Below are 10,402 nucleotides of genomic sequence, written 5' to 3' on the forward strand. Positions count from 1 at the left end.
TCCTCCTCCTTTGGGGATTCGGTAATATGACACTTGGACGCCAAACACTACGGGCGCCGCTCCAAACCAGCTCATGCCAACGAAATCAAATGACCACAGCACCACATACTTACATACAAGCATACTTAATTTGCTATATAAATACGAATTTGTATATAAAAACAAATTATGATTCGTAGGTATAAACTTATATGTATATAGATTTGTATACATACGTACTATATCGGTTATGCTTTTTGGAGCGCATGGAATTTGTTTATGCTTTGGTCATCAAACGGTGATTAAATAGTGTTAAAAATAGCTGTCAAAATGCATACATGGGAAAAAGAAGTAGAAAAGTATACTTGTAATTAAGTAAATGAACAAATTCCATAGACTTGTTACAAATTTAATACGCGAAGACCAAGCCCCGATCAACTTACACGTCAGGCAACATGTCTCGATAGAGAAAACTTGGTCTTTTTGAACTTGGTAGGAAATTTACCGTTGCCAGTCCGAGTAAGATTTGAGCGCATTGTAATTGAGTAGCCACATGAATTTCTTTTCCTTCAAATTCATTTGGCTGCTACATTTTAGTTCATATTGAGAAAATTTTGACAAGAAGATGTCAGAAAGTTACAAAACAGCTGACAGTTAATAGAACTGTGCTTGAGTACTAACTAGTCTAGTTCTCATGAAATTTTGTATATTCTCTTTTTTGAGACTTAGGGATATTAAGGGGTTAGGAGGGTTACAGAGGTACGATTTTTTAAATATAAACACACATATGTATATTTCAAGATATAATATGGCATATCAAAGGTACACATTTGAACAATGTCTTCTGAAATTTGATATAAAAATGTTGAAAATTCAGCCGTTGGGACCTCAGCTCCCTGGGTATCTCACAAAAAAGTACTCTTGCTGTGGACAGCATAACTTATTATTGGTTCACCCGAAACTAAAAACCAAAAAATATTCCAATAGTACATATATAAATCTCGTGTTTGAACGAAAGAAAAAAATTAAAATTTTAATTTTTTCTCAGACTTTGAACAAAAAATCTCATTTTTTGGTAAAATTTTCGCCATTTATTGGCTTAAAAAATAGTTTGTAATCAAAAAAACCTTCGTTCAAGAACTAGATGTGTACACAATTCGAATTAAATTCGTCCATAACTTTTCGAGAAATCGTGTCCACCGACTTCAAAAACCAAGTTTCGAGAAAATTGCATTCAAAGACGGCACGGCCTAGCTAGCACACAAGTTCTCAAGACTTTATTTCCTAAACTATTAAAAAAATCAATTTTTTGACATTTTCAAACCCACCTAACCCCTTAATATATTTTCTTATGACGTGTAAAATTTATCAGAAATACCATATTATCAATTTTTTTTTAGTATTTGCTCTTCCAAAATTAGCTTTCAGAGTTCCGGTGTTTTGTTATTAAATAGATCCATATTAATTCGTGAGCCAATCTACCCGTATACATACAGTACTTGATGCATATTAAAAGGGTGTCCCAAAATTAACGCAAGATTAGAAATAAACAGAAAACGCAGTTTTTGGTTTTTCGTTGGTAATTGTTTTATTGAATCATAAAATGCAAATGTTCTCCAAGGCTTTACATGCACATAAGCACTCGTTTGTCGAAATTTTCCATGACTACTCCTTATAAATGTGGCTGAATTTCATTGATGGAACATTGAATATTCTCTTTTAAAACACGCGTGGTTGTGGGCTTGTTGCAGTTAACCTGAATTGAGGTTCCTGGATTGTCACCGCCACTCTCACGCACTGTTTCGATATTGTCATTTGAACGTCTAGTTTTCGGCCGCCAAGCTTTCACAATTTGGGAAATATTGTGCAACAATGAAGACACGTTTTATCTTATAACGCTCCATTTTTCCTATGCCTAAACTGTCAGCTGTCGATTTGTTTTTTTTTTTTGTTCAGGGTTATCAACTCTTTAATACATAAGTAAATGACGGCACATTCAAACCTTTCGTTAATTTTGGAATACCCTGTATTAACCGCGGTGCGTTTCAACCTTTAGCCAGGTAACCTCCCATTGCAAAGGGTCCCGGTGATAAATGAATGAATGCGTGTGACTGCGAAGTGATGTCTTCAAGAGTTTTTATTTTGCCAAAAGCGCGTTTAATAATTTTGATGAATGTGCTTTCGTGCTTTGTTCTTTGTGAAACTTTCTCTCTTTACCGTTGCTTTTTATTGCACGTATTTACCTTTTGCCATTTCTGTGCGTGATTTGTTTTTGTCTCCTTTGTAAATGATTCGAACGGTTCAACGTTTTCTTGTTGGGTTGGTCAGTGACTCATTACCAGCTATGGATATGCCAGTTATCAGAAATGCTTAGACTTGTTTTAAGGAGGAGCTTCCAAAACACAAAGAGAATTTGCGTATATATCGAAAGAAAAATTATCTTTTTTGTCTATTCCTTCTACATACTTACATATATATGTATTTACACACACACTCTTTGTAGGGAAGATTCGTGCAGGCCATGCCGTTTTTTGTCGCATATTGATAAATATATGCAATCAGTAAATGGGCATGTACAGGTTGGGTATTTTGCCTTAAACAAATTATTGTTGGCCATAATACGCAGTTCACTCTCGCTCTAGCGTTAGCGTTACAGTACAAATTATTGCTAAATCTGTAAAAACTTTTAATAAGCTATTTTTTTATTCATCTGTGTATCAGAATTTGAACTCTTCTTCCACTCTATACTTTCAGCATGAGTCGTCCAACACAGCAACGCACAATGCCACAACAGAAGCCGCCGAAGCAGTACCTTACCGAGCAGGAGGCCATCGCGGCCTCCGAGCTCTTCGATCTCTTCTGCGTCGCAACGACAATGCGCCAGATTTTGGGTTTGCATCGCGACATGTGCGACATACTGGGCTTACGACCAGCCCCGATCAACGAATTCTACCCGATGTTGAAGGCGAAGATTCGTTCGTGGAAAGCGCAGGCGCTATGGAAGAAGTTCGATGCACGTGCGGCGCATCGCGTCTACGCAAAAGGAACAGCGTGCAATGGCACGCATGTGCTAGTCATTGGCGCAGGTCCATGTGGCTTGCGCACCGCCATTGAGGCGCAGTTGTTGGGTGCCAAAGTCGTTGTGCTGGAGAAACGCGATCGCATTACGCGCAACAATGTGCTGCACTTGTGGCCGTTCGTCATTACCGATCTGCGGAATTTGGGTGCAAAGAAATTTTATGGAAAATTTTGTGCCGGTTCCATAGATCACATATCCATTCGGCAGTTGCAAATCATATTAATGAAGGTTGCGCTGCTGCTGGGTGTCGAGATACATGAGAATGTGTCCTTTGAGCGAACAATTGAGCCGAGTGGCGATGGCTTCGGCTGGCGTGCGGCCGTAACACCAGCGGATCATGTGGTTTCATATTATGAATTCGATGTTTTAATCGGAGCCGATGGTAAACGTAACACACTGGAAGGATTCAAACGAAAGGAGTTTCGTGGAAAGCTGGCTATAGCAATTACGGCCAATTTCATAAATAAGAAAACAGAGGCAGAGGCTAAAGCGGAGGAGATAAGCGGCGTAGCGTTCATATTCAATCAGTCCTTCTTCAAGGAGCTATATGAGAAAACGGGCATTGATTTAGAGAATATCGTCTATTATAAGGACGAGACGCACTACTTTGTTATGACCGCGAAGAAACACAGTCTCATAGACAAAGGTGTTATATTACAGGTGAGGTAGAAATTAACACATTTCGTTTGAAATTAGAAAAAACAACTTTCAACTCTTTAGGATTTCTCCGATCCGGCCGAGCTGCTCGCTTCAGCCAACGTGAGCGCCGAAAAGTTGCTCGATTATGCGCGTGAAGCGGCCGAATTCTCCACAAAGTACCAAATGCCAAATCTTGAGTTCGCCGTGAATCATTATGGCAAACCCGACGTCGCCATGTTCGATTTCACATCCATGTTCGCCGCGGAGACATCGTGCCGTGTGATGTTGCGGCACGGCCATCGTTTGTTGCAATGCTTGGTGGGTGACAGCCTGCTGGAGCCCTTCTGGCCCACTGGTTCGGGCTGCGCGCGCGGTTTCCTTTCTAGCATGGATGCCGCATATGCGACTAAACTTTGGTCTAACCCGCGCAATAGTATTATGGGCGTTGTGGCGCAGCGTGAAAGTATATACAGGTGAAATAAAGTAGTACCAATGGCATTTACTAATTAGAAAAGTCAACTATAAGATAAAACTTAAATATGTTTTCTATTTAGACTACTTAATCAGACCACACCTGAGAATTTACAGCGGGACACAGGTTCTTATACAGTTGATCCAGCCTCAAGGTATCCCAATCTGAATCGCACGGCTGTCAGCCCCTACCAGGTGAAAACGCTCATCGACTCAGATGATCCAAAGGTATTCGAGCAGCCAATAGCCGAAATCATAACAACGCCAGCGTTAGCTGAGGCCCCAGCGTTGTTGCGCAAAACCCGTCGTAGTACAGGTATGTCTTGCTTAGATGGGCGGCAAGTGCAGACCGTTAAGATTTCGCTGTATTAACTGTAATGAATGAATAAATACAAACATTTTACGGTTCAAATCAATTTCTTGTCCTCATTTTATTGCAACAGAATTGTTTGTATTTGTCTCTTTTGAAAATGAAGCCAAAAATATTCATTCGTTACATTAATACGTGGTTCATATTCATATCTTTTCATTTCATATCATTGAAGCAATTATTAATAATTTTTAAAATTCTTAAAGATATTGTGCCTGAAGCTCTGCTACATTGGGTTTGCACTCAGCTGCATATGTACGATTTCGTAAAGGAATTACAGGAACCTGCCGACATACTTAAAAATGGAAAATCACTATGCGCCTTAATCAGCCGGTAGCCCATATTAGCATGTTGTTTTTTAAATGCATTTTGTAAATTTCTGTTTTCATTTGAACAATTCATTTAGTTTTCGGCCGGACTTAATCGATTACTCAGCAACACGTGACTTAACGCTGGCTGAACGCAATGAAGTTGCTTTCAGAATATTAGAAGCGGAATATCAACTGCCACGCATCATGAGCGGTGAGAAGTCTGTAGATCTAGAGAAAGTGGATACACGTCACTGGCTGCACTATTTGAATCAAGTGCGTGAAGTGTTCCGCGGTGAAGTGCCGTATCTGAAACATCCAAAGATGGATATCTCAGAGCTGCGCGAAAAATACCGTCTCAACAATGCGCATGCGCAGCCAGACTTCTCGAAATTGTTGCAACTTTCGACCAAGCCGAAATATCCGAAAGCAAAAAGTCCCATCGAGGATATGGTGGACGTGCCGCAAGTGGTGCAACGCCGCTCGGTGCTGGATGAAGAGCGTGTAAAACGCGTGCGCAGGCATGAGCCGGCTGCAGGCGGCCCAGCTGCAGCCAGTTCGCCACAACAAGGTATAAAAAGTGACAAAGAAATATCAAAATAGCCAATAAACTGAATTTCTGCATTGCAGGTCAAACCGATACACCACGTCGTGCCAAGAAGAGAAGAAATGTCGAGAAGGCTGCTAATATTGTGAGTACCACAATAGCGGTAATAAAGGATGCTTTTGTAAATTACATTTTCAGACATTGAAAAGTGATCTAAATAAAATTTCTGCTATCGAAATTGTCAGTAATGGTATAATATACATAAAATTGAACTTCAGATGAAAAAGTTTAAGCATATATCCTGAAATCTTAAAAATGAATCAACTTTTCGAAATTTTAATTTTTTACCTTTTTCAAATCGACCTTCGACTTTTATTGGATAAATTTAATTTTTTAAATAATTTGAATAAATTTAAAATTAATTTGGCCAAAAAATACAAAATATCATGTTAATTTTAAAACAAAAAACACTTGAATAAGCACACAAATTGGTAGAACAATGAATTAAAAAACAAAATTAAACAATTTGTTAATGCTGTTTTAAGCAGCAAGTCAGGATCACTTTTCAAACGCACACAAACAACACGAAAAAGTTATATATTTTCAGTTTTACATACAAACATATGTATATCTTATCACATCTGATGATTATTATTTGTAAATTATTCCATTTGAAAAACAAAACATACCGAAACGCTTGTGTATTATTATTTTCATAAGGTTCATATTATGCTAGACCGTCATCAGAGTACATGCATCGTCATAAATGAGCTTTCAGACTTACACTCTGAGGTATTCACCATATATTATTGATGTGCTCTCATGGTTTTTTGCTTTTGCATTTTTCGTACCTCCATCCGTTTTACTAATCTGACTACATTCACACATACAAATGTTTGCTATTGCCTACTCGTTCATCATTGGGTTTTCATTAAAAAAAAGTCATACAAATATTAACCTTTATATTCATTTACTCACTTTACGTATGCGCATATCCTTCCGTAGCAGTTCGTAATCAAACGCCAGGTCCCTTAATGTATTTAATAAGCATATGTATGTACACCCTATTGACCCTCTGCTCAATTTGCCAATTGCTGTTATTACGAATTATTAGGAAGAACGACAAAAGCGCCTACAAGAAATCGAACAAAATCGCCAGGAGCGTATAAGCAAACGTCGACAGCAACGTTATCAACAGACACAGAACTTTTACAAGAGCTTGCAAATGTTGCAAGTGAACACATTGCTGCGTGAAACTGACGATCCGACCGCATTTGAGGACTACTCATTGTTCATATATCGCCAACATGCGCCGGAGTTCAATGATCGCGTGAAGGATTTGGAGCGCAAATTGCTGTATCCTGTAAGATAGTCAAAGTTGTTGTACTTTTCTTGTTTACTGTTGCCTGCCACCATGTTTGATCGCGTGAATAGTGCAAAGCTGTTTACATGTTCTAAATGCTCCTGCTAACCCACTTAACACTCGCGGAATGCTGCTGATTTCGAGTGTTGCAATAAACGCCGTTAATCGTTGATAACTAATATTGAATGAATTATTTTGTTAACTAGGATTTCAGAGTTTTGTTAGAGAAATTTTAATAACATGCCGCTTTGATTTTAAATAACACAATCGCTCGTTGCTCAATAGTTAACTGTAAAATCATTTAATACTTATTTGGCGGAGAAAAGCAGATTTGGTATTAGTTGTGATCTTAAAGTGTATAGACGCGAGCTATTTAACTGGAAAATCGAGTTTTTTAAATCAGAAAAAATATACATATATATTAGAATTACTGATATTCTCAATTTGTGCTATATAATATTTGGTCCTCATTATTAATTGACAAGCATTGATTTGAAAAGGCCGAATATTTTTTTTTTAGGTAAATTTTCCAGATTTTCAGTTGAATGGATACTTTTTATTGTAAATTTTGAGGTTATTATATATCATAACAATTTGTTAATTTGGCGTTACATCTCTGTCCACTGTTTGGCCGCGCTTCTCCTATTTGTAACTAGTTTACGTCTTGATTTTTTTAAACAAATGTAGTACTTTAAGTTGTTGTCAGCACAGCTGATTTATTTCTGCTACAGCATTCAAGATTTTAAGGCCGATAGCTATTATAAAAAAAACTATATAATAAATATATAATCCTTAGTCACAGGGTCCTAGTATGCTGAACGCAGTTTTGAGTGATTTCTTCATATAAAATAGTTTTTGACTTAGAAAGAGCCACGATTACTTTTTGTTGAGGGCATTAAATCTATACATTTCATGTTTTAGGTTTATAATGGAGTTGCTTGTGATAATTTGTATGTGAAATCATTAAATATGTTATGTTTATTTGGTTTCATGGGTTTTGTGGGTTTCGTGTAATCGCAACTAACCAGTGAAAGCGACTAATGTACTCGTGCGTAATTTGATATTTTGTTTTGTATTCGCTGCGACCCGTTTGTGTTTAATTAATTTTGTTTTAAGAGTGTTTTAAGTTTTACTGTACGTGTACCTTTTTTGTTTAATATTAAGCTCCATTTAGATTGTTGTACAATTTATTTACGAAATGCTATAATTTTTTATATTGAAATCATGATTTTTTCTTTTTCTCCATAAAAACCTTTCCGACCACTTTTCCTACATTTTACTTTGCTAAAATTCAAAACTGAAAACACACCTTCCCATTTCCACTTCCCTACCTCCGACGAACTGTGAAATTCAATGAAATGCCCTGTACAGGATCGCAATCGCGGCGATATACCATCAGCCATGCCACGAAATAATCCGGATGAACAGTTTAGTGATCGCATCAAATCTATGGAGCAACGCATAAGCTCGAAGAATGCTTGTGGCAATGATAAGAAGCCCAAAGACTTAATGCGTGCCATTGGCAAGATCGACAGCAATGATTGGAATGTGCGCGAAATCGAAAAGAAAATCGAACAATCAAAACGAACTGAAATACACGGTCCGAAAGGACGTGAAAAGGTGCCGAAATGGAGTAAAGAACAATTTTTGGCTAGACAAAATAAAATGGCAAAACCAACGCGCCAAGAATCTGTAGAGGAGAAGTTCAAAGAGATCGATCAAACCTTAAAAAATTTGGATAAACAGCTAAAGGAGGGTTCCATACTGGAAGTTGGTGAACGCGGCCGCAACAAGGTCGCATCAATTGCTGGGCAATTTGTTAAGAAAGATGATAAAACGAGCGACGAAAAGAATCCTACTCCCGCCGCTGTCAATAGCGCGCCGAAATCCGTGAGTAATGTGCTAGTTGGGTCGACTTTACGGTTACTTTGCCCTGAAGACGTTGACGAACAATCACAAGCATCATATGTACGACTTTAGTATTGAAGTTTATAACTTAAGTCTGCAGTCGATATTATTATGGTTGCGCTTACGTAATGTTAGTTACAGTTGTCTTCAGTGGCAGTTCAGTGAAGTCGACTTTTTGGTTATCACTTTGTTTTTGTGTTGCTTGGGTTTTAGTTATTGCTTTCTCGTTTTATCCAACGTTTTTCATTTACTTGATTTTTTATTTTGTAATCTTTCTTGTATGTATGCTTCAGAAAGACCTCGAATTTCTTGAAGCAGGATAATTATATCGAAATGGTTAATGTAGTCTTTGTTGAAACGACATGCGTTAATGCATTCAGGTTTAAAGGTTCTCTTAATTAGCATTTAAGTTCCGTTCCGAGGTGTTTCGTCTTTCATCTTTGCACATAACTCATACCCATACAAGCACTCACACTCGAATAACATTTGAGCTCACCATTTTTTTATCATTAATCATATCGTTAAGTGCTTTTAATATAGTACTATAAAATTGTATTTAATAATAATCATATTTTTCACCAGAGCGCTAAGGTCGCGTTGGCATTTAAGAAGCAAGCCGCGTCCGAAAAGTGCCACTTCTGCAAACAAATCGTTTACTTAATGGAAAAAATCACCGCCGAAGATCTCGTATTTCATCGTTCGTGTCTGAAGTGTCATCATTGTCATACAAATTTGCGTCTCGGCGGCTATGCATTCGATCGCGACGATCCAAATGGACGCTTCTACTGCACGCAACACTTTAAGCTGCCAGCAAAGGCAATACGTCCTGTAGTCAGAAAACCAGGTCAAAGGGTAAATATCACTTACTTATATATGCATGCACAGAAATCATTATAATGTAATTTCAGAAGCCAACTCAGCAGCAACAAGCTGCCGCCGCTGCAGCTGCTGCCGTCGACATTACCGTTACAACGGCGGACGCTGCAAGTGGAATCACACAAACAGACCTACCCAAAACGCCTGATAAACTTCGTGGCCCCGCTGACAGCGTTGTACAGCTCGATTTATTGGATCGTGGTCAAACACCAGAACGTATCGAATTCGAAAATACCGATGCTATGTCCGATGGTGAACCTTCGGAGGAGCATATACTCGATGAGCACGAGTGGTCGGGCAGAAATTTCTTGCCTGAATCTAATCAAGATTCTGAATCGGATCTCTCCAGTTCCGATGACTCGGATACCGAGTCCGATGCTGATATGTTCGAAGAGGCAAATGACTCACCATTGGCCGCACAAACTTTACAGTTGGCCACCGATTGGATTGGCAAACAACATTACTCCGATAGTGATGATTCAGATGATTTTTATGATTCGAGTGACGGAATTGCGGGTGAGTTTTCCAAATTCGTAATATCAATCATATAAAGCTCGCATTAATTAACGATTACAACCATATCAACTAAGACTCATGGTGTAGATTCGATCCGTTAAAATTTATCAAAATCAAGCTCAAATACCACTATATTCACTTGTTAGCATTTGGGATTATTTTACAATTGCTTTGCATTGACTATTTCTCAGATGACGATGGTAAAGACGATACCGAAGGTGAAGATTTCAAAAAGGCTCGTGAACTACGTCGAGAAGAAGTGCGCCTACAGCCACTGCCCGCGAACTTGCCCACTGACACGGAAACTGAGGTGAGTTTTAATCATTGATATTGAACTAGCTTATGT

General features: G+C 38.3%; 1 protein-coding gene across 18 annotated transcripts in view; it reads left to right on the forward strand.

Moving 5' to 3' along the window:
* The window catches only part of LOC126758779 (F-actin-monooxygenase Mical), a 92,673-nt gene that overhangs the window by 60,327 nt on the left and 21,944 nt on the right, over positions 1 to 10,402 (forward strand). For 7 of the 18 annotated variants that reach the window (XR_007666888.1, XR_007666886.1, XR_007666885.1 and 4 more), the window contains 11 exons: positions 2,734 to 3,718; positions 3,779 to 4,170; positions 4,252 to 4,484; positions 4,745 to 4,871; positions 4,945 to 5,417; positions 5,477 to 5,538; positions 6,508 to 6,756; positions 8,128 to 8,646; positions 9,247 to 9,516; positions 9,573 to 10,056; positions 10,248 to 10,366. Coding sequence is in view for 5 of the 18 variants with exons in the window: in XM_050473224.1 (XP_050329181.1) it covers positions 2,545 to 2,558; positions 2,734 to 3,718; positions 3,779 to 4,170; positions 4,252 to 4,484; positions 4,745 to 4,871; positions 4,945 to 5,417; positions 5,477 to 5,538; positions 6,508 to 6,756; positions 8,128 to 8,646; positions 9,247 to 9,516; positions 9,573 to 10,056; positions 10,248 to 10,366 (3,927 nt within the window). In the remaining 13 variants the exon portion in view is untranslated. The other 11 variants (XR_007666883.1, XR_007666881.1, XM_050473224.1 and 8 more) reach the window with 9 other exon arrangements.

Source organism: Bactrocera neohumeralis, chromosome 2, assembly GCF_024586455.1.
Source record: "Bactrocera neohumeralis isolate Rockhampton chromosome 2, APGP_CSIRO_Bneo_wtdbg2-racon-allhic-juicebox.fasta_v2, whole genome shotgun sequence".
NCBI classification, from domain to species: domain Eukaryota; kingdom Metazoa; phylum Arthropoda; class Insecta; order Diptera; family Tephritidae; genus Bactrocera; species Bactrocera neohumeralis.